Source organism: Meriones unguiculatus, chromosome 3 (genome assembly GCF_030254825.1).
Source record: "Meriones unguiculatus strain TT.TT164.6M chromosome 3, Bangor_MerUng_6.1, whole genome shotgun sequence".
Taxonomy (NCBI): domain Eukaryota; kingdom Metazoa; phylum Chordata; class Mammalia; order Rodentia; family Muridae; genus Meriones; species Meriones unguiculatus.
Window position 1 is genome coordinate 166,488,442 of NC_083351.1, and position 24,517 is coordinate 166,512,958.

Below are 24,517 nucleotides of genomic sequence, written 5' to 3' on the forward strand. Positions count from 1 at the left end.
CCACTGAAAAACAAAAATGCCCCCAGTCTCCCTCATGTTGCACTCCTAAACTCTTCTTTCATGCATGGTTTTATTTGGCTGCTTCTTTTCTCTCTGTGAACACTGTGAGCTGAGCGTTTCCCCGGTTGCAAGATGTTACGTCTGAACTGTAATCAGATCTCATGTCTCCAAACAAGTTGCCTATTGCTCTGCATGTTTATTAGCATGGACTTTCATCCGTATGTATGTCACTAAAGTAATAATTTAAATAATGCTTAAAAGATCAACCACACCTTGCATAAAATTATGTAGCCTGTAAATCATTTGTTAAGTGGTATGTTAATTTTATTTTAGGTTCTAAAACCAAGAAGGCCACACCTCTCTGAAACCCCTTTGGGGTTCTTTCCCCTGTTGCTCTGTGCTCCTGACAGACGTCCATATTCTTCAGCTGTTCTGGAAAGAACGGAGCTGATGTTAAAGCAGTATTATGTGCCCTCTCGTATTTTACAAGTTCTAAAATGACTCACAGAAAACATACATAAGAACAGAAAACTCATCTCCCGGAGGCTAGTTATTCAGAATTCATGGAAGTGCTAAGTTACCGATTTGCATGTTTGGTAGAAAGTAGAGATCTGAAGAAACAGAAAGGAAAAAAAAAAAATCTGTAAACGTTCTAAGGACGGTTCCTACCTCCCTACAGAGATACTCCGAGTGAAAGTTTGTCCCGCCTAGGGCATCTAGTCGGTTTGGTTTTTGCTCTGCCTAGGGAGACGTGTCACCTTAATAACAACTCTATTACAAGAGACAATAAATGATAATTTATGGGCGACTGAGGACCAAGTGGCTGTGGGAGCCTTCATTAAAAAACAAGCAGTACATCCATAACCTCTGGAAGCACGCTATTATAACTATTAGATATTTATATGCCCTCATCAATATGCAGTTTTTATTGAAAAGTCCCTCCTTTGAACTTTTATTATGGAAAAAAAAAATTCAAGGTACACAACCGCATTAACAATCCTGTAACGTCACCTCCAGGACTCACCGCCCAGTTTCAACAATTCAGCTCAGTACCCAACTCGTTGAATCTAGCTTTTTTCTTTCCTGAGTCGGATTTTTTTTTTTTTTCTTTAACAAATGCCAAAGCACCGGAGTCCTACTCGAATCTCAGTAACCATCTCGAAATATTACTGCTTGTTTGCTTATTGTAAAATACACCTGTGTTCCAAGACGCGTAGAATGCTCTTCTGAAGTCGTGGAAACGCTGTTAAGAGGTACGTGACCCCGGATTTTCGGGGGTGTGACCCGAGGCGTCGGTTTTCAGACTAGACTGAGCTAGATCCGGGAGGCAGCTGTGGACCCCGGCACGTAACCGAGAGCCACAAATACCACCCACCCAAGCATGCGCAATCCAGACCCCGGAGTTGCTAAGGCCCCGGGAGAAGATAAGAGACTCAGGATAGGGTGACAGCCAATCAGAGGACCCAACAGCCAGCCAGCCAGCCAATCCAGATCCGAGATTAAATCAAGCCCTCAGCAGGCTGCATGCCCCACCCGTGTCCAATCAGAGCGCCGGCTACTTTGGGCGGACTTTTCAAAACAGCGAAAACAAAACAAATCGGGGGACCTTTAAAAGGTGTGATGCGGTAAGAGACTGTCTCCCTCCGCTCTCCAGCCGGCTCGCTCATCTTCGCTCCCTCCCGGTCCCATCCCGAAACGGACCCGAAATCCAGGCCCCAGTCTCCCCCGCAGAACCTGGATCAGCGAGGCCGAGAGGACCAGAAAGGGCCAAGACAGGCCGGGTACCGAGGCTTGGAGCAGGGACTCTTTTTCAGGATGCGCCGCCGGAGAGGGGATCCCTCCGCGCGGAGTCACGCGCCCCGCCCCTCGGGGGCGTCGCAGACTCAAAACAAAAACAAGGGCTTTGCTCAGCTCGGGGAGGCTGCGGCGGAGCCGGGAGGAGGCGGAGGTGCAGGGCAGGCGGCGCGCCCCGCGGAGCAGCAGGATGCGGCCGCGGCTGTGAGGCCGGGCGGCGGCGGGGAGGTCGGATGCGGGGCCCGGGGCGTCGCTGAGGAGGCTGGTCCCCCACTTCGGAGACGGCTCCGGACGCCCCCGCCGCGCCGGTCCGCGACGCCGGGGCCAACACGGTGAGTGGGCCTCCCGGTGGCCCTGGGGCTGGATCGCGGGCTGCTACGACGGTGGAGTGTTCCCCCCGTACCCCTAGAGCGGTCCGGCCCTGCTCCGGGTCCTGCAGCCGCAGCCCAGGGATTTACAGGGACTCCGCGGGGGGAGGGGATTGACAGCGTCGGGGCTCCGCACCGTTGCTGGACCGAGGTCCGGTGCAGGCGGACCGGACTCCCGTCCTCCTCGCCAGCTGGCTGGGCCGCCCCGTGTCGAATTGCGGGTTCCTCCGAGCTGCAGAAGCGGAGGGGGCGGCTTGGAGGTGGGCTCCGCGAGGAGGGTCCCCGGGGCGGGGCTCCGAAGCCGCCTCCTTCCAGTTCTTTGTTCAGGCTCGAGACTCCCCCTCCCTTCTCTCCTATTGTGCAACGCCCCGCCCCAGAACCCGCTTTGGTGGCTTCAGTCTTCCGGTCCCCCCGCATTCCTCCAAGGGCCTAGAGTCTGGGCAGAAATCCCTCCTGGGCTGTCCAGGTGATGCAGACAGTTGTGGACACTGTTTCCCTTGGACAGTTTTCCCGTTTGCCAAACGCCGTCGGCCTGAGGGCTGGTCAGACCCAGCGGTGGCCAGCGGAGGGGACCGCGATCCCTCCCCCATGCCACGCCTCCTTGGCTTTAGGGGAGGATTCTCCTGAGGCTGGCAGACGTGACGGATCCCCCTTCACCCGGTTCTGGCTTGTGTGAGCTGGGGAGCCCCTAGCTGGAGGGCTCGAGGCCAACCTTTCTTTCTTACTTCCTCACTCCCTTCATACCCGGGTTCCGTTCTTAACCGGCCCGTGTATTTGCTGCAGATGAAGGAATTGGGGGCCGAGCACTTGGCAGGTGGTGAAGGGGTTCAGCTTCTTGGATTGTTGAACTTCTACCTGGAACAAGAAGAGAGATACCAACCTCGAGAGAAAGGGCTGAGCTTGATGGAGGCTACCCCAGAGGTAAATTTGAGGATAGCTCTTGGGGAATGTATCTTTCTGTTTTCCTCAGTTGAGTCAATACCAAAGGCAACAAAGTTAAGTCCAAAATTGACCTTCCTGTACTAAGAAAAACCTGAAACTGCCAGAATTACGCTTGGATGTTTTACCAAGTGTACTGTAGAGAAGTTTCTTCTGGTGGTGGGAGATTCCTAGGGACTACTTATAATAGGGTATGAAATTATTTTAGAAAACAGAAACCTCCGTTCCAAGGGGATTAAATTCAACTCTTAACTGCCTGGAATGCAGTAACACTTCATCATATTTTGAGTTGCTAGAGCTCTTAGGTACTGGATAAAATGTTAAAACAGTGATTTATCTATTATATCTGAAAGTATATGGATAGCTTTAGGAGCTGATGCTCATAAAATGTAGAAAAGTAAAGGGGGAATAAGATTTTTGAACCTCTGTATTCCATCCTAAGAAAATAAAGTTTGATTCTTTGTTTTGAATTTCAGAATGATAACACTTTGTGTTCAAGATTGAGAAATGCCAAAGTTGAAGATTTAAGAAGTTTAACTAACTTTTTTGGATCTTGCACTGAAACTTTTGTTCTGGCTGTCAATATTTTGGATAGATTCTTGGCACTTATGAAGGTATTTAATCGTTCTTTTATGAAATCTACGTTTTTTTGTTGTCTTTATTTTTATTTTTGGCTTTCTGAGACAGGCTTTCTCTATGTAGCGCTGGCTCTTCTGGAACTAGCTCTGTAAAACAGGCTGGCCTCTAACTCAGAGATCTCTTTGTCTCTGCCTCCCCTTCCCCAAGGGCTGGGATCAAAGATACTTACTACCACATCTAACAGAGTTGCAGAATTTCCATGCTCAGTGTCTAACATACATAGGGCGCAATCATATTTTTTTAAGTGGATATAATAAAGACTCCTGTTCATAAACTGAAGGTAGCCAGAACTGTGATCGTTCATGCCAGAGAGGCTGCAAAATTAAGAGTTCTGGATCTTAAATAAGGTTCGTTGTTCCTCTTAAGTACTTTCTCTTGAAAGACAATACAGAGGAAGACCAGTATGTTTTAAGGACTCAGTATATGTGTTTACAGGCTCTTTGGGAGATGAGAAGAATCCATAAAAATTCACCTTGCTAAAAAATGCCAGGCTCATTTATAAAACTGCCCAAACTGATATGAAGGAAGCTAAACTTTTTTATTTAAAAGTAAAATACTGCTGAAGGGGGTTAACATTTTCACTTTTTATTATGTTTCTCTCAGCGCTTACGTGTTTTTAATACTAAAACATGACAACTGAAGTATAACATTATATTAAAGTTGACCTGCTGCCTTCCCTGTAAGGCCTTTCAAAGCAGGCAGCCACAGTCTTATTGATAGTCGGCAGCAACTGTTAAAAAAGTGGAAATTCTCTGGCCAATAGGATCGCTGTCAGCTGCTGGGTCATTCTTTAGGGTCTTGAAAAGAAAAGGGCAGCCATCTGCCCACCACAGCTTTACATATGTCCTCCGCACTGCATAGTTAATGGGGTGCGTCTCCTGGGCAAGATGACATCATTTAGTGGAAGAGTTTTGTTCAAAAGGCGAAGATGCAGAATAGTTTTCCTTTATCCAAAGTAGGGTCTATTGTGTGGTATGTATGTGTTCATGAGTGTGTGTTCAGAGGATTACTTTGAGGGAAGATGTACTGTCTCACTTTTACTAAGTCTGAAATACAACATATAAGTCATGCCAGAAAGCAAGCTTTTGAACCATCTTTGAGATTTTTTTTAAACCCACATTTAAATTTAATACATGCTCATATGGCCATTTTTCTTCTTAAAAAGAGGTTATAATGGTCTAAAATGTAAAAGTAATTGTGGGTAAAGGCAAGTGTATCTAAGAAAAGTGGCATGGCATCATTTCAAGTGTCTTGTTGCTAAGTCAAAGTGCTGATTGTTGGGATTCCCTCTGTTGTGTTTTTTAGGTGAAACCGAAACATTTGTCTTGTATTGGGGTCTGTTGCTTTTTGCTGGCAGCTAGGATGGTGGAAGAAGAATGCAACGTTCCACCCACTCACGATGTGATCCGGATCAGTCAGTGTAAATGTACAGCTTCTGACCTTAAACGGATGGAGAAAATAATCGCAGAGAAATTGCACTATGAATTGGAAGCTACTACTGCCTTAAACTTTTTGCACTTATACCATGCAATTGTATTTTGTCATACTTCAGAAAGGTGAGTGGAATATCCCCATACCTTCAGCATTGTTGCCAGTAACAGTAGGAAATAAGATTGCCAATAAATCAATGTTTTTACTTTGTCTAAACTTACAACTTGGATTTAAGTCCTTAATCAAGTAACTTTCTGAAGGTTTAATTTGCTTTGCTTTGTACAGGAAGGAAATGCTGAGCCTTGATAAACTGGAAGCCCAGCTGAAAGCTTGCACCTGCCGACTGGTCTTTTCAAAAGCAAAAGTGAGTCTGTGTCTTGTCTGCATATGCTTCACAGTTTCTGTTTCGACCTTTCCCCTAATGTATGTTTATTTTTTTGTAGCCATCTGTATTAGCTCTGTGCCTTCTCAATCTGGAAATAGAAATGATAAAATCCGTTGAATTGCTGGAAATCCTCCTGCTTGTTAAAAAGCATTTGAAGGTAAATATCTCTAGGCCTTGCTTTTTAAAGCAGGCGTCTTTTCTGGTGTTTTCCTTTTGTTCTTGTGGTGTCTTAAGTATTTTATACAGTACTTCGTGAAATTGTCAATGTCTGCGTTCACTTCTTTCTTATATGTCAGGAGTTATATATAATTCTTTGACCCAGACAGTACTAAGCCAGAAGAAACTCATTAGCCTAGCTTCCTTCTGAATGCAGGTGCTTGTTCTGAGGACTTGTGCCCTGTGGCAGGACAACTGTACACTACAAAGTACACTAAAAATGCTCATGGAACAGGCTTGCCCTATGGCAGGGTAGCTGTACCTACTCCCAGTGCTTGCTCTCAGCTGTGCACTATAAAGTAGACTATGAAGTACAGGTGATAAATGGCATCCCATCAGCTATCGATACAGTTGACTCAGCAGCACTACCACAAATCAGCAATTTTTTAAAGCCCCTTATGTGGGCTATTCTAGCAAATTTTTGCAGTCATGAGGAAAAACAAAACAAAAGCACAGTGCTTTTTCTTACTTAAAATAATAATAGTCTGGTTAAGAAAATGAAAACTTTTAACATGAAATGATATGCTTATTACATTGTGACCTAGTGTTAAATCTTAGTGTGAGATATTCTGAGTATGAGAAGTACTTTGGGGTTATTAGCAAAGAAGCTGGCAGTGCAGGAAAGTGCTCTGACTAGGAGCCTGGACCACGCTCTGCAAGAACAAAGGTTTGTTCAGCAAAGGCTAAGAAATGGGTAGGCTAAGTTGGGGGAGTCATTTTATGGTGGACTTGCAGGCTGAGTGTCTGGGCTGCAGTCACAAGCAAGGGTAACTCAGAAGGTAGTTCTTTAGAGCTCACATATGCAGACGAGGCAAGGAAACATGGATAACTATTTGAGTTCAATACTCAAGTCCACAGTGAGAGAACTGGCTCCACAAGGTTGTCCTCTGACACACACACACACACACTCACTAATAACAGTAGAACTTCTCTTTTAAAGATGACTGAGTTGGATGAGAAGGCCAGTATAATGAAAATCAAAGGACATCATTGAGGGTATGTGTATAGAGTAGTGAAAAGGACTAGTAGTTGCTATATTACAAAGAACTAAAGATATAGCCAGACTCAGTGGGAAATGGAGGCTAAATGGTTTGAAAGAATCCATTTCAAGTCAGATGTGATGGCACACACTTGTAATCCCATCACCTGGAAGCCTGAGGTGGGAGGCTCTGGGCTGGAAGTCAGTTCAGGATACGTAGTGAGTGCAAGGGCTTCTTGGGCTAGGTGAGCCTGTCAGAACATGAACAGAGGCCTTCATGGGAGAAGTGCATGCAGTATGGTGCAGTGTTGGAGAGGTCAGCTTCTATCTGTGACAGCTGTTTCTCTGTGACCTGATCATGATAGTGTTCTCTTACATCACCTTTACATTTGGTGAAATCGGTCAGAAGGCAGCCTACAGTTGGGGAAGAGCCACCCTTTATTGGGAACCTCCTCTCTGATAGTGCTAACTGTAGTTTGTATCTGATGCCATAATATAAATGTATATAATAGTCAATCCAAACTGTGATTTGTTTAAGAAATTTATTACAAAAAAAAATAGTTTTTGTCACAAAGATGTTGAAATCTTTTCTTTGGCACTATTAACCAGTGTAGTTGGTGTTAGATCAGTGTTTCCTTAGAATTGGCAGGATTTTTTTGTGGATTGATTCCTGCATAAATAATAGTTGAAGTGTTATTTTAACCAGTAGTTTCCACGTTTTGGCCGCACATTACAATGACCTGTAGGACTTTAAAGGCCCTTAGCACTCAGGTCATAGTCTCAGTTAAATCAGGGTACCTGGCACTGGTTACCTTGTGATTTCAGGGGGCAGCAAAGTGTGAGAACTATTTACAACATCTTCATTTGTCTTTATGCCCAGATCAGCGAAACTGAATTCTTTTACTGGAGGGAACTAGTTTCTAAATGCCTCGCAGAATATTCTTCTCCTGAATGCTGCAAACCTGATCTTAAGAAACTGGTTTGGATTGTTTCACGGCGTACAGCGCAAAACCTCCACAACAGCTACTACAGCGTTCCTGAGCTGCCAACCATCCCAGAGGGGGGCTGCTTTGATGGAAGTGAAAGGTAAGCTGCCATCTTCCACAGACTAAGTATAATGATAGGTTTTGTGCATAAAAAATACAGCTGTAAGGGCCAGCAAGGTGTGTCAGCAGGTAAGGCTGACAAGCTGGAGTTTGAGTCCCAGAACTTACATATTGGAAGGGGAACCAACTACTGCAAGTTATTTTTCTCACCTCTATGCGTGCTGTGATACACACAACACTCCCTGTCATTCTCTCACCCTAAATAATTTAACAATTAAAAGAAGGAACTGGGCTGGAGATGTAGCTAGCTCATTTGGTAGTGTCTCCTTGCATGTGTGAAGTGTTGATTTTGATCCACAACACCATTAAACCAGGTGTGGACACATGCCTGTAGTCCTAGCACTGGGAGGTGGAGGCAGGAGGGCCAGAAATTCGAGGTCATCCTTAGCTGTCATGAGTTCAAGGCCATTCTTACATGTCTAAAAAGACAGCGTCTCAAAAAGAAAGAGTTGTAAGAGAAAATCCCCCCTTGAATGGCCCTGTCCTTTTTTCAAGCCAGAAAATTAACCAGTAGTTTAAAAAAAAAAAAAGATGATTTGTAAACCTCACCTCAAAGAATACTTTTGTCTTCTCGTTCTCCTTACTCTTGGAGACAGTTATTAAAAGAAAACAACTGAAACAGTGTCCAGGTTTTTCACTGTTGGAATGTTAATGGTGCCATGGGAGGAGGGTGGGGTACAGGAGCTAGCCTCAGTAATGCAGACTCCACAGGTATGTCAAGTCTTGCCAGTGCTACCACCACTTCCTTTTGTTTGTAAAGTGAATTTTACTAAATTTGATAGTCCTGTGGTATCAGGTAAGGACCAAAAACTCCAGGTTCATAGTGTGTTCTTGCTTTGATATTGGAGAGAAGCAGTGATAGAGTAACTGACAAAAGGAAAACCTTTTAAACAGACTACAGTTCAACCCACTGTATTGGAGACACGTAGAATTCCGTAGTTCTCTACAGTTAATGATACAGGCTTAATAGATGGTGAATGGTAGTTTGAGCAGCTCTCTTTAGAAAACTGTTGTTAACTAGACACGGTGGGTTACACCTTTCATCCCAGCACTTGGGAGGGAGAAGCACACAGATCTCTGTGAGTTCAAGGCCAGCCTGATCTACATAGTGAGCCAGGGCTACACAGAGAAACCCTGTCTATGAATGAATGAATGAATGAAAACTATTGCTAAGGAAAAAATATTTTCTAATGAGAATAGACTTGACTTTAAGCTTAATTCAGCTATGTAAATAATTAAGTTTTGAATATAATAGTCACGTGAACTGCAGCAGGCTCAGTTTTACTTTGCCTACAGACATCTGTGTGTTTTAGGCAATGACACCATCTTTTCTTTCCTTTCAGTGAGGACTCTTGTGAAGACATGAGCTGTGGAGAGGAGAGTCTCAGCAGCTCCCCTCCCAGTGATCAAGAGTGCGCCTTCTTTTTTGACTTCAAAGTGGCTCAGACACTGTGCTTTCCATCTTAGAATTCACGTGGTCTATGGCAGGATTTAAAGTATGTGCACCTGTTTCAAAGCAATAAATGGGGGAGTAGGTAGTTTTCTAGTCCCGCCCCCATCTAGACAGGAATTTCACAGACTGGAATACCTACCTTCTGTTTATTATTCAGATCAGATCTGGCCTATTTTCATATTTAATCCTAAGCCATCAAATGGGTTAGTGCCTCTTACAGTACTTTAAACATTGGCACTTTATTTTCTTGTGACTTTATCTGTTGGGAGGAGGGAAGGTGCTGATACCTTCATTTACTTTTCAAGACTTTTACAGATGAGTAGTGTAGCTCATCTGAAACTAGAGCCTTCAGGCATCTTATTTAGCAGACTGGGAGTGTGCGAGTGCTTCCTTAGCAGGGACAGTGGGTAATCCTTTCGTGCTTCATCCTGGGTTTCCTTCTCCCCTCTTCTTAGAGACTGTACAGTTTTCTTCAGTGTCAAACACCAACTTTGTTTTTCTAATGCTGTTGTATTGTCTGATACAGATCTATACCTTAAGAGTTATATTGACATGTCTGTTAATTTGTAAATGTCTTGAGATTTCTGCTAAAGCAGAAATTGTCACCAGGCTAGGGCTATTAGTTGCATTCTTATATCTAAGTATTTTCAGACTGTAGTATTATTTTATTGTTATCTAAAAGGTTCATAATATGCTAGTTTTGCATGCCCCTGTATAAACAGGCAGAAGAGGAAATGGAGCAGATCTGAACAGAACCAGAAGTGGAATTGTTAAGTGCTAATTTAGCTCATCTCATGTCCTGTATTAAAAAATCTGCATGATTACTTTCTAATTGTTTTACAGTTCACATTTCATAATGTATATGGTGCCAAGATTTGAATATGAAGTGAAAGAACTGCAGTGTTTGTTGTGTTAGTTGAAGGCAGTTCTGTGTGGTGATACAGCCATAGGATGAGGATGTGTACGCTCTGTACACAGAAGATTTGTACAGAGAATTTTTAACTTTATAAGCCTATGTGAAAATGTAAATCTTTAAAAATGTACATAAAATACTGTATTTTTCTACTTTGTGTGTGTGATAATCTGGTCAGTGCATGTAAATATAATTTATTGTGTATTCTATATTATACCCAGACATTGATGACTAACTTTTTATTAGTAAGTCAATAACCATTGAGGTGTTTTCCGAAGTAAATTTTTTTGAAGTCAGAATAGGTTATAATTCAAAATAAAAATATTAATGAAGTCTCCTTACATGTAGTCATATTTCAGTTTTTAATCAATTTTTGTAAAAGTACTTGGTAAGTTTTAATATGAAGCCTTGAAGTGAGGCTAGAGGCTACCACTCCAGCTTTCCAGCTGATGACAAGGGGTGCAGTGGTGCACCCCTATAACCCTCAGGGAGATAGAAGCAGGTGGTTCTCTGTGAGAGTTCCAGCCTGTTCTACAAAGAGAGTCCAGGACAGCCAAGGCTACACAGAGAAACCCTGTCTCAAAAAACAAAACATCCCTCAAACCAAGTGATGACTAGCTCTCTGAGTTGTAGTTCCTCATTAGTTTCGCTCTCAGTTTTGGAAATACCAAAAGGGAATGATGTTTCTATAGTTGGTTAGCAAATTAAGCATACTGCATATAATTTTTTATTTGCTTTCTCTGCCCTGGAGATATGGCATGACTTCTGTCTTAGTCAGTGATCTATTGCTCTGAAGAGACACCATGACCGTGGCAACTCTTATAAAGGAAACGTGTAATTGGAGTTGGCTTACAGCCTCAGTCCATTATTGTCATGGTGGGAAACATGGCAGCATGCAGGCAGACGTGGTGCTGAAGAAGGAGACTCGAATTCAACGTTCTGTTGGCAGGCAGCAGGAAGAGAGTGGCACTAGACCTGACTTCAGCATCTGAAACATCCAAAGCCACCTCTAATGGATACACTTCTCCAACAAGCCCACACCCCCTAATGGGCACTCCCTGATGACCAAGGATTCAAATCTATGAGTCTGTGGGGGCCATTCTTATTCAAACTGCCACAGCTTCCCAACTTCTAGTGAGGAATGTGCTCTAGGATGACCCCATTTAATACTTGAGCAAGCTACAGTATATTCCGCTTCAGATTTTAGTTTACTGTGATGGATTTGTGACCTTCCCAAACTTGTGAGCCTCTTCAGTCCCTTGGATTGTATTTTCTCACTAGGTCTCGCTGGGTGAATCTGTCCATTGCTCCATTTCTTCGCTACTCTAGTTTTTGATACCTTTAACCTAGACCTCTTCATTGAGCTTGTTATTCACCCTGGCCATTTTACTGGGAAGTTTCTGATTACTCCTAAACCTGTTCTTCTTGTATGTCTGTCTCACTGAATTGGAATTCTACCCGCTCAACGTGAAAACTTGGCTAATATCTTTGTCTCCTGCTTGTTTACTGAAGAGTCACTAGCCTCATTTGGAGGGTATCATTTATACTCCTCATATCTCCTTACTGGCTCTCTCCTCTTTCCACCACTGGTTTGGGTACACATATAACACACACACACACACACACACACACTTTTATAAGGATGATTACTATGATATCCTTGATACTCCAGATTTGCTTGGTTCTGGTCCAGTAATACTGTTATGAAAAATTGTTCAAAAGGTCTCATTCAATAAGAGGGAAACCTGTGTTTCCTACTCTGAACCTATTGATGGCATATTGGTGACCTGTTTTCCCTTGCCATTTCCTGGTGCTAAAAATGTGAAGAAAGCTAGCAAGCTGGCAGCTATGTGGAAGATGGGCTGAAGCTGTGTGTGTGTGTGTGTGTGTGTGTGTGTGTGTGTGTGTGTGTGTGCTTGCGTGTGCTTACTAGGGGACTCAAAAGCTTGGTGCTATTCAGTAAAGTGCCTTTTCAAGGCAGTGATGAGTCAGATTAAGACCCAAGCATCTGCATATGTGGTCATGGTGTGAGGAGAGGTTTCCATTTTGACCTCATTCTTGACCCACCCCTTGGAGCTGACAAAAGTTCTGGCTCTTGGTTTTGATGCTGTGGTTTATGGGGTAAGTTGAGTGTATTTTACTGTTTAGCCTGGTGAGGTTTCATGCCAGGTCTCAAAAAAAAAATCTGCCATATACCGGGCCAGAAGGCTAAAGATGATGCTCCAACATGGCTGTGGAACCTTGGGTGACGGACCAGGCTGCCAGCTGTGTCGGTCTTTTCTATAGTTTGGGAAGCTGGTTGCTCTGCGCTTCCTGTCATCTCAGATAATGTCTATCCTTCTCAGGTCTCTGGTGAGGTTGAAGACTAGGTATGTAGAGTCTCACAATTAAGTTGTTCAGGATTTAAGAAAATAAAGAGATTTTTTTTAGGTCTAAAGATTTTTTTCTTAGATTGATAAGGGCAAGTTATGACAGAAATCAATTTAAGTACAAAACTCTAAACTTAGAAAGATAGGATAGATGGTAGAGTACTTTCTCCAAGATTGCCAAATACAAATGGAGAAGACATTGTGAATTTAAAATTTTTTAAACTAAATACTGCATTTAATATTCAAGCATAAAACACTTAATTCTAAATAGTTCACATAATAAAACAGACCATAAGAAATTTAAATTTTATTTTAAAATACCGTTTTTCTATTATTACCTTAGCACACTGTAAGTTGAACATCTCTTACTTGAAATTGACAATCTAAAATGGTCCAGTACCCAGAGCCAGTGCAAACATGTTGCTTCAAGAGAAATGCACACCATGCCAGCTGTTCTGTCAGGGAGTTCGTCACAGCAATAGGAACAAAACTGGGACATTAGTTGTAGAAGTTCCTTGTTTTGTTTTTCTTCAGTTTCTTGGAATTTTTCTTTCTTTTTTAAAAAATAACTTTATTAATAACTTCTTTTTTAAAAAATAACTTATTTTTTAAAAATTTATTTTTTGTGCATTGGTGTTTAGCCTGCATGTATGTCTGTGTAAGGGTGTCAGATCTTGAGCTACAGACAGTTGTGAGCTGCTATGTGGGTGCTGGGAATGAAATGTGGGTCCTCTAGAAGAGCAGTCAGTGCTCTTAACCACTGAGCCATCACTCCAGCCCTGTCTTGCAATTTTCTAGGCAAACAATCATGTCTTCCTTTGGAAAGGAGTGAAGAAAATTGCTCCATACTGTATGATGGATTACTCGCTCAGGCCCCTTTTCTCCTGTGCTTGGGAGTCCATGTTCAGTAGCCAGTTGTCCTAGACCAGTACGTCTTTTCTCCAGTGTCTCCAGTGACAGGTTTCGTAAAATCATCGTGAGTACTTGGCCATCTTCTGTTTATTGGGGGAAAGTTGGCTGAGCTAGGGTTGTGTCTTTTTAAGTTTTGCTAGAGGTAGATTTCCTCCTCTATCTTCTTTGCCATCCTCACATTCACCACCATCTTCGCCACCTTATACATCAACCTCCTTGTTTTTCTCATATCCCTCTGCCATATTTGAAGCTGCTTCTTGTTCATCTTCAGGTGCAGTGTGGTCATCTTGAGGTTTCCTGACTGTTGTGTGCCTGTGTTTTTTCTCAGCTTCATACACTGTTCCGTGGTATCCTCTTCTGCTTTATTTTCCCATTCTCCTGTACTCGGGTGTCTCCTCTTGAGTTTCCTGGCAAAACAAAAACAAACAAAAAACAAAACAAAAAAAAACCAGTGTGAACTTAATTCTCTCTCTTTCTCTCCTCCCTCTCCCTCCCTGTCTTTCTTTTCTCTCTCTCTCTCTCTCTTTTTTTTTTTTTTTTTTTTTTTTTTTTAGAAACAAGAGTTTCTCTGTGTGGCCTTGGCTGCCCTGGACTCAATTTGTAGACCAGGAGGCTGGCCTCGAACTCACAGAGATCCGCCTGCCTCCACCTCCCTGAGTGCTGGGATTTACAGGCAGGTGCCACCAAGCCAGCTAGAATTTAATTCTTACCTGATAGTTTTTATAACTGTTCTTATTGTATATAGTTTATTACTGTAAGAGAAAGAGTCTTTTTGGACTAAAAAGAGATATTGGGGATGGTCTTCTGCACTGTGTATTCAGATGCTGATTTCTGTGCCCTGAGATCTGGTTGCCATCCAGATGTTGGCATTGTCATTTCTATGAAGAATCTCTTGTATCAATGTTGTGTAAGGAATGCTTCCCCAATTTTCTCTGATTGGTTAATAAAGAAGCTGACCAGCCAATAGCTGGGCAGAGAGGGCAGGAGGTGGGACTTCTATTCCCAGTTAGAAAGAGAGGAGAGAAGGAAAGAAGAAAGTTGAGGAGGAGGTTGCCTTGAAGACAGAGATGGAGCAGGAGCAGCTAGGGTGAGACTGAAATGGCAACTATTGGGGCACATAGCTGGCAAATAGTCCAGACCAGTGTAGGCGGGTTAGAGTCGATGAATATGTGCCTACTTAATGCTCTAAAGCTTATTAATAAATTTAATAGGTTTCCACGTCATTATTTGGGAGCTAGAATGCGTAATAGAAAAAAACTGTCCTATATTTTACATCTAACCCTACTTCAACCTCTTGTTCCAGGATGTGAGATGTATTGTGTTTTGAGCCAGGTGTGGTGCTGCATGCCTGTAATCTTAGCACTCACGGAGGCAGAGGCAAGTGGATCTCTATGAGTTTGAGGTCAGCTTGCTTTACAAAAGTCCAGGACAGCCAAGGCTACACAGAGAAATCCTGTCTTGAAAAAAAGGAAAAGAAAGTACTGTGTTTTAATAAGCCTTCCAGAGTTATCATTCAGATTAGTTATAGAGATGTTGGCTACCTACTTCTCATGGCAACTTCTAGCATTTTCTTGGTCTAGGCTCTTTTTTCCCTTTAACTCATACCATTTAAATACTAGATTGCAGCATGGTGTTTCCCCCTACATCCTATCTCTCCCACCACACATGCAAACTATCCTTTGATATAGGCAGTCCACTTCATTTTTTATATAGATTAAGACATTCACTTTGTCCTTTTTTTTTTTTTTTTTTTAATGCTGAGATTGAATCCAAGATCTTGTACGTGCTAGCCAAGCCCTTTATCCTGAAGACCCCATTCCAAAACTCTTTGGAATACCATTTTCCTCTAAGTACCACAAATATCCAACAACTTAGTGTCTGCCTAGTCAGTGTGCACTGGTAGATAGTCTCTCAAAGTGGTGGCCAGAGCTTCTTCCCACCCCCAGCATCAATAATGTTCTTTTTGTAAGGGTCTGAGAATGGCTGAAGGAAGACCCCAGACTCAAATAGTATGTAAAAGCAAAGAGCATTTATTCTGTAGAAACAACCAGCATGCAAGGCTCAACTAGTCATACGAAATGGCAACCTGAAGTGAGCTTACAGGCTCTTTTAAAGGCTTTAGGGGAATTTCTACTCTGGCTATGTGGCTTTGTGACTCTGATTGGATTGGCTCTGACGTTAGGGCGTGGTGGGGATTACCTTATAGTAGGTTTGGTCTCATTTTCTCAGTGAATGGCTTCTCTCGAATTGTGGCTGCTCTTTGTTGGCTTGCCTGTCTACTCCAAAGTGCAGCAGGAGAAACTCAGTGTGTTTGTTAAGCCTAGGCTTTAAGAAAGCTGGTAGCTATTCTTTTTTGCCCACTTGGCCCTCTACCACAAAGGAGTTTCTATTGAGCCTGAAAGACAAGAGACCATGTGGGAAGAGGGTTTGGAGAATGGGTCATCTTGATGTTCTGGTGATTCCAGATGGATGCCCTGGATCCTCACCTGCGGATCTCAGAGGAGCCCCCACAATTGGTCCCAATCCACCCCCAGACCCCTGAAAAATAAGTCATTTCAAGACACAAGGCTTAGGGACAGTCTGTTATACAGAAATAAATAGCTGAAAACAAAATATTCATGGCCAGATAGTGATTATGTGAATGTAAAATCCTTTTGTTTTTGAAGTAGATTTTTTTTCTGTTGGTGTTTCACATACTACAGAATGAACTGTGAAAAACACACATTGATCATCTTCTCTTGATGAAACCCTCAACAGATTCTCAGTTTCTCAGCATCCAGTTCAAGCTCCCTCATCATGACTCCATACTCCACCCCCATCCCCACCACATCTGTGGCTCTGTCCCTTCTCAGCCTCCTCATGGCAGCCAGAGAGATGGAGTTTCCAGCCTACAGCACTTTGGCTCCTCCCCCTCATCACGCTTTCACTTCTTCAGTGGCTTCACACACACATCTGGCTGAAACACCTTGTCACCTCCACCTGATACCTACTCAGTCACTTGAAGCATCCCTCCATTCATTGGTTCATTTGCTCGCTGGATGGATGTCTCAGCATCTCTTGTGCGCCGGGACTAAATTAAATGATTGCTATGTAACACTAAATTCATTCAGCCCATAACCTCCCCATCCTCAGAGAACTGAGAGGTGAAATGCAACAATTTAAAACAAATCCTGTAATTTTCAAAGCTTGGGATGATGCTTCCTTTCAAGAAATCCGCCCAGAACTCCGTGACTTTCTGCTCCTTGTCAGTGCTGTGTGTTGTTCTTTTAAAACTTAATATTTTTCTTCTCTTAACAGTTTTCTGCCACTGTTGCCTGCTTTCCTCACTTGCTTGTTCCCTGGAGGGAGAGGCTGTTGATGTCTCTTCTCTGCTGAATGCCCAGCACTAGGTACAATATCTGACCCACACTTTTTTTCCAGCTGCTGCATTGCTTTTTTACAGGTAACAAGCAACTTTATGAACCACTTAATGACATGCCAATCCTGGCATAGATTACTTACTCCTCATTCCAATGCTACTGTACAAGTCCTGGTACAACAGTAGGCATACTAGAGAAGTTAGGTTCATCAACATACATGTAGAAAGTTACCGAGTTATAATCTAAACCAATTGGCCTGCCAGAGATGGCTTAGTGGTTAAGAACGCTTGCTGTAGCTGGGTATGGTGGTGGACACCTTTAGTGTCAGCACTCTGGGAGGCAGAGGCAGGAGGATCTCTGAGTTCGAGGCCAGCCTGATCTACAAAGCGAGTCTAGGACAGCCAAGGCTACACAGAAAACAAAAATCAAAAAGCAAACAAAAAAGAACACTTGCTGCTCTTGCAGAGGACCTAGGCTCCAGTGCTCTTTCCTGAGTACTGTGGGCCTTGTGCATGTGTAGCACACATACATACAAGCAAAACACATGCATAAAGTAAATCCGAGAACAAGAGATGCTAGAGAAATTTTCTCTAGAGAAAGTTGCAGTTTGCTGTCTTTATGGTAGTCATGTAGAATTTGGGTGGACTTTGAAGCTATTGTCTTTCTTCTTGGAGAGTCTACAAGAGGGGTTTTGGAAGAGTGGTTCATAAGGGGCGTCTGACAGCATTTACATGGATAAAATTACAGGGCTGTTTGTAGGAAGATAAGGTGTCTTTTAAAAATTACTAGTTGTGGGTTTTGAAATTCTCAGAAAATGTAAGGGGTAGGTAGAGTGGGGACAGAAAATCTGACCCTATCTAATGTCATACATGCTTATACTAATATATCTGTTTTGTAAAAATGTAAACAGTTAGAAAACACAGCAGATGCTGAAAATGCCACATTGATACTCCTGTCAACCGGGGTGCTTATCTTCCCTTTTACTGGTGTGTGTGTGTGTGTGTGTGTGTGCATGTCACAGCATGCCTGTGAAGATCAGATAACAACATTCAGGGGTCAATTCTCTCCTTCCATCATAAGTGTTCTGGGGATTGCACTCAGCTTGTCTGGCTCTCACAGCAATCACACTTATCTCCTGGCCCATCTCGATGGGTCTCAGTTTAGCCTGTGTGAATGTATAAACACTGGAATCCTTTGTCCTTACATAAGTTTGCTCCTACTCTGCGTATTCTACATTCTAATACTGTTTATATCTATCAGGCCAGTACTTGCTATGCAGCTTCACTGCTCCTGGGTTCAGCGTGTTTCCTCATATACTTGTGTGATCATTATTTGACTGATCCCTTTCTAATGGATGCCTGTGTCATTTCTCATTGTTTAGTCTTTAATACAACAGCAGGAAATGTTCTTGGAGATGCATTTCTGCCTACTTGTGTAATCACTTCTTTAGGATACAGTTCTATAAGTGAAAGCCTTGGGCCCTACAAGAACATACATTTAAAACATATGTGTCTTTGGCCGGCTCTCCTGGAAGTTAGACAGAGCCACACCCCTATTGACCGTGCAAGTCAGTGAGTTTCCCTACTTTCATGCCAGAGACTTTTGACATGGATACAGGAGGACTCAGAAAAGCAAATGAGCTCATTAGTTTCCTAAAGGGCCCAGAGAAAGATGCTATTGAAAGGCACGGGAGGAAAGAAAGACAGGTCCCCAAAGGCTAGGCTCGAAACACAGTCCATGCCTGCTTTCCATTGAGTCCCACGTTCCAGCTTGCCCAGTGTTAGGCAACACCCATCTTAAGCCACCAGAACACCCAGACTCCTTTGTGGGTTATAGCAGGCAAGCAGCTGGAGCCAGCTGCTGCCCTTGGGCCTGGGCAGGCCAAAGCCTTTCATTTCAGTGTTGGAGAAAGGCCTACCTGCAGCTATGCCTGCCAGCCTGAGCGCTTGCCCTGTCTTGTACACTAGAGGAGCGATTGCTGACAAGAGAAGGAGATTAAAGGCAAATCCAGGCCGCCAGCTTTGGTGGTGCTGCGCCTGAACTTGGGGCCTGGCTCCAGCAGCAGATACTCATCTCGGTTGCTTGAGGGAAACAGTTCATGGCGTTTAGGGGTGAGGCATCAAGGAAAGGGAGGAGGTGAGAGTGATGAAGCATTTTATCTGGCCTCCTGTCCCGATTATACCAGCTGCCACAGCTCTTTCTCCTTTTATTTTTTTAACTTTTTTTTTTTTTTTTTGTTGAACAGGTTTGAGTGTAAAATGTTTATGGAGTAAATTCTTAAAATACTGCCCTAAATCTCACCCACCATGCATCTATTTGGATGCACAAATGCCTTCACGGTACCTGCCAGTTGTTTTCTCCAGGGTTTGTGCTTTCCACAGGGATTCAGGAAGCGGCTCTCTTTCCTGTACAGCTTACCCGTCACACTGGTGCAGCTGTTTCACAGCTGTTGCCTGGACTTAGGGTGGAATCCCTGTTTGGGCGTCAGTGACATGGCTCCTTCACGTAGTTTCCAGCCCTCTGTGCCTCAGAAACAAACAAGGCTGCTGGACAGACCAGAGGAGCAGAGACACATGGGCGTTTGCCCACCTATAGCCAGCTCGCTGTTCTCTTGATGCTGTTAGAACAACATTCGAGAAGATGGCAGTAGGAGAAGGTTGACCTAGTCATTCATTTCGTCTGTTCTAATATACATGACTCAGGTTTGCCGAAGGCAATGAATGAGGCTGTCTCCAAGAGCACACAGCCTGCTACACTCAAGGCCATACCTTATGTTCAACAGCTGCTTGTTATTTTTTCAATTCAAAGACACTAGAGAAGGCCCTGAAACTCTAGATGTTCCCTAAAAGTCCCAAGGGCCTCTATGTAAAATTATTCTGAAACCTATAGTCTGGGGAACTCGGCAGCACTGTTTCCCAGTGCCACTTCTCCACAGGGTCATCCCTATTCAGAAGGTCTGAAACCCAAAGCATGCCGCAGTCTAAAACCTTGAAGTGCCAACATGATCATGCAAACCGAACGCTTCATACAATGAATATTTGTTTTATATATATAAGATGACTAGCAATATCATATAAACTCACCCTTGGGCTATATATATAAAGTGTATGTGGGTTCATGTTTGGATTAGGAGCCCATCTCCAAAGTTATCTATGTATAGGCTAATATGAAATGCCCTGCCACACCAAAGGCAAACAAAACCCAGAACAACACAAGGCCAAAACACTTATGATTCCCTAGCACTTTGGACAATAATTCCTTCTATAGTGTACATATAGGATTGTGATTTTAAAGACATTCAATTTCTCCATGTACGTCATCTTTTTAAAGTTCTGAGTACAGACAACCAAAGACACAAACACCAGCTTTTTTTCTTTGCTAATTTAAAATTACAAAAACAAAAAAAACAAACAAACCAAAACAAAAAAACAAAACAAAACAAAACAAAACAAAAAAAACGGCCAGGCAGTGGTGGTGCACAACTTTAATCCCAGCACTCGGGAGGCAGAGGCAGGCAGATCTTTGCAAGTTCGAGGCCAGCCTGGTCTACAGAGCAAGTTCCAGGACAGCCAGGGCTACACAGAGAAACCTGTCTTGAAAAAACAAAAAACAAAACAAAACTAACACACCCAAACAGGGAAACAAGGCATTCTAATTAGAATGTAAAAAAGAAATCTGTCTAGAGGAGAAGAGGAAGAGAAGGAAGCTCTGTGTGACCCGGGATGGAAGAGAAGGAACTTGGTGGTAACTAGAATAAGAAGGGGCAGAATTGGCTCTGGGAGCCATCGAGCCCAGGCAGAGCCTTGTACTCTCCTCCTAGCTCTGCTGTTCTGGAGTTAATTGTATTCATTTTATTCTTTATAAAATAAAGGCTTGGTGTAGTGACTGTCCAAGGCCCATTGAGGCTTTGCCATTCCCATTCTAAGACTCAGAGCTTAAAACCTTCTGAAGCACCTAAGATGCTTGCCTTCTGGGAAAGGGTTTCTTAAATGCCACACTAGAGGACTGTCATTATTTCCAGTTACAATCTGCTTAAAGATTATATCCAGTCTGTGATGTTGTTAAGTCTGTCTTGAGCATGGCTAATTTTGACTTTCGAAGGAGGAGGGCTGATACGTGATGGATAACCATGGTGGGAAAATGGACTGGCAGACAGGCATGGGTAAATAGGAAGGCACATATTGAGCACAAATGGATCTGGACACAGATATGAAGATAGTAAAGACAAAACACAGGAGACTATGCCATGCAAGTGTGCCTGGTGCCTGTGAGGACTGTGTGGGCAGCTCCGTGGTTTTCAGGCTCTGGTTAGAGTCACCATGTCAGGAGACAGCTATCAGCAGAGCGTGGCACCAGACCATGACAAACAGCACAGATTGGCAGACAGTACTCACGCATGTAGTTAATATCTAGTGTGTTTAAGAAAGGCTGTGCTGGTCCGAACACCTCCTACTGGGTCTCAGTTTAACATCTACACCCTGCAGAAAGAATCCAGTGGAATGAGCCATTTTTCTTTAGCTTAAAATTTAATGCTTCTGACTTTTCATTTTGTTTCACATAAGAACAGCTTCTGTGAGTGTCTGGTTCATTGGGAGATGCCCCATACCTAATAGACTGCCAATCACAGCGTAGGTGATGGAAAATAAAGGTGAAGTGAATGAAGCAACTTCATTTTCTGCAGAGGACATCATGCTCCAGAATGGGCACTCTGTGCAAGGCCTTAACTCTGAGAACTGAAGTTGCAAAGCCAAACACATGACAGAGGATCAGTTGTAAGGAGATGTCTCCTTCAAGAAGCACAAAAGACGAGCAACCAACTGAGCTAAAGAAAACACAATGTCTTCTAGGACCCAGGGCAGAAAAACCTGACACTGCCTCTGACATAACCTATGGAACCAGCCTGGTGAAGGCTGCGTATACCAGCAGAATGGAAAGGAATGATTTGAGTTGCAACAGAAAAATAAGAGTCAGAGAACCTAAGACTAGTTTTGCTAGTGCTCCTCAGAGAAGGGAGGCTGGGGCATGGATGCAGGCTCTGAAGTAGAGAAGTGCACAGCCAGGTTGGGGGAACATCTTCATCTTGCAAAGGGATGAGTCAGAGCAGTCTGAGCCTGTTGTGCCTTCTCACTCTATACACTGTTAGCACAAATGTTTCTTTTTTCCATAGATACTGACTTGCAGGGAAAAAAATGCATTGGTGTCTGCTGTCAATCCAGCTCTTCTGATGTGGAGTTAGAAGGGCAAAAGGCCCATGGGTGTGCAATGGCCATGAAAGAGAGGGAGGAGATGGGAAGCTGGAGGAAGTCCTCATACCAGCTGCAGCTCAGACACCTGGGGAAGGAAGAAGAAATGTGCAGGGTTGGACAGTGAGAATTCCGGTCTATGGCTGTGTTTGTGTCTTCCCTTGTAGAGGAGCCTCACATGGGCTGATGTGGCCAGGCCGTGGTGTTCCTAGTTACACAGGATTTTCTGGAACACCTAGCAGGCACACAGCATGACTGAAAGGTGCTGTGGGCACAGGCTTTTCAGCTGACCCTACTCTTCATCCTCCATAGGAGCTCTGTGTAGCCTGCCTCTTTAGGTTGCTGTGCTAATTAAAGCTACTGCCGAGCCCTTGGTCCCATAGGAAAGCAGGCAGAGAGTTAGATGCTCCCAGCTTCCCTAACAATTGGAACAAGCACCTGGCTCAGTTCAGGCTAATAGGGCTTATGAGAAAGCTGTCTGGATGAAAAGCAAAACCAAATGAAAAGGAAGTGAGCATGTTCTCGTTTGCCCCCACCCCCACCCAACACAGGTATTTCTCTTCTGACTTTGGATGAAGTCCTGATGTCTAGAATGGCAGCCACCTTATGCTTTTGAGGCCATAGGGAAGTATATTAAAAGACATAATTCCTTGGTGACATTGCTGCAATTACCCCCTCTTGGTAAGCAAGTAAGAAAGACTACTCATAGTTTACTCCTTTGTTTCTTGCAGCTAGCCAGTTCTATATATATAGTGCTTGGTTCCCATAGTATCATGCATGTGTTCATGTGATGCATCCTATAATTTAGTCAGTTGGTGCTCTGCTTTACATCTCAACTTGTTTGTGAAATCAGTATTTACTCAAGGTACCAAGGAAGCAGATTTAAGGCCTGAGGAGCTAAAGGCTAGCGCTGGCAAAGAGTGACCATAAACCTGTGTGTTTCAGTCTGAGCCAGAAGTGTTTGCATTTACTTAAGCCTCAGGGAAAGTTAAGATTATGTGGCCTGGTCAGCAGAGATTTTTAAATACCAATATCCTGCATCTTTCTGTTGTTGTATTCTTCAGTGAAGTAATGAAATTGAGTGTCTTCGCAGGTAAATCTTCTGTGTTTGATTAGTATAGTTTGTGGGGACAGCAATGGAATATTAGACTATCAGGGCCAATGGCATTATCCAGGAAGATGATACAATTTATTTATGGAAACTATCAATGTGCCAGCCTTCTTCCACTAAGTATCCACAGTATCACTCAGTCATTGTCAGCACAAGACATACTTATGGGAAACAATTCAGAACAGGTAATTTTAAACATGGTGGAGGAAGGTAAAAAGGTACGGTGTGGGGCTGAGCTCTGGAGCCCGAGGAGCATTATTTAGAAACACAAATGGACTCTTTGGATCGTCTTGTCTGCATCACCATTTCCAGAAATATGGCTTCCTCAAATAGCCTTGAAAGCTTCTGAATTATTCTTTTTCCAAAGGTCAGAAGGGATGTAGCAAATCTTACGGGACGGTGTAGTAAGCCAGAGCTAGAAGCTGCCAACCCATAATCAGAGTAGGCTCAAAGACTTTACAGAAGGATAGGGTTGCTGGGATCCAAACAGAAGAACTGTATAGATAACTTGAGAAGCTCTGAGGCTTGCTTGAGAGGATACAGCTTGCATGAAGGGGAACCAGGGGAGAAGATTCACTGACCTCACTTGCCTCTCTCCAGCCAGAAGTTCGAGACTACAGCCTGGAGCTATCCTCAGCTTTCTGGGTGGAAAGCCCAACATGTGAGGCAAGTGGATCAAAAGGAGAGACTAGTTAACCTGTCCCTTTTTGTGTTGCCTCTTGTAGAGATGGCACTGAACCTCTCTAGGACTAAGAGAAGAGAGAGAAAAGGGATTTGGGTCTGGATTGTATTCAGATGGTGTGTCACTCAGAAAACATGGAGAGACTCTGAAAGCATAAATAAAACGAACTTCAGGCTTACATTCGGGGTAGGGCAGGCTTCCCTGGAGATGCTGAGATGTGTTTGCTGCTGAGGAGATGATGTTCTGGGATGTATTTGGAAAGAAGTCTTTGAATACATTAGAAGGAAGGAAGGAAGGAAAGGTGGGTGGGTGAGTGGGTGGATGGGCTCCCATTTCAACTAGCTAACTGCTCCTAAGAAATAATATCGTGTGGCTATAAGAAGAATCCAAGTCTGGCAGGAGAGGAGGGTGGCAAGCGGGCACACACTAGAAGGAGAAAGGAGGTGGTGAGCACTGACCAAGGGAGGCAAAGCTCTCCAGAAACCCTAGGCTCTGGTTTATTAACTTGTTGGGTAGGAGCTATTGCCACAGCATGGAGAGCCTGGACAGGAAGGTAGGTATTTCTATGTGGGCATGTGATGGCCAGAAACAAGTCACGTTGGTTATAGGGGACAGAAA

The 24,517-nt window shown here is 43.5% G+C and overlaps 1 protein-coding gene across 1 annotated transcript; it reads left to right on the plus strand.

The window, feature by feature from the left end:
• Positions 1-1,922: 1,922 nt before the first annotated feature.
• On the plus strand, positions 1,923-10,564 carry Ccng2 (cyclin G2). The gene is made up of 8 exons (XM_021660408.2): positions 1,923-2,126; positions 2,946-3,083; positions 3,578-3,715; positions 5,046-5,296; positions 5,457-5,535; positions 5,615-5,713; positions 7,632-7,837; positions 9,201-10,564. Exons 2-8 carry the CDS (start codon positions 2,946-2,948, stop codon positions 9,322-9,324), a joined length of 1,035 nt encoding a protein of 344 aa, XP_021516083.1. The 5' UTR covers positions 1,923-2,126; the 3' UTR covers positions 9,325-10,564.
• Positions 10,565-24,517: the final 13,953 nt, after the last annotated feature.

Bases quoted from the DNA above. Each gene is read 5' to 3' on its own strand.
- Ccng2 (XM_021660408.2), top strand. From the start codon at position 2,946: ATGAAGGAATTGGGGGCCGAGCACTTGGCAGGTGGTGAAGGGGTTCAG. The intron at 3,084-3,577 runs GTAAATTTGAGG...TTTGAATTTCAG, and splicing joins TGATGGAGGCTACCCCAGAG to AATGATAACACTTTGTGTTC. The intron at 3,716-5,045 runs GTATTTAATCGT...TGTGTTTTTTAG, and splicing joins GATTCTTGGCACTTATGAAG to GTGAAACCGAAACATTTGTC.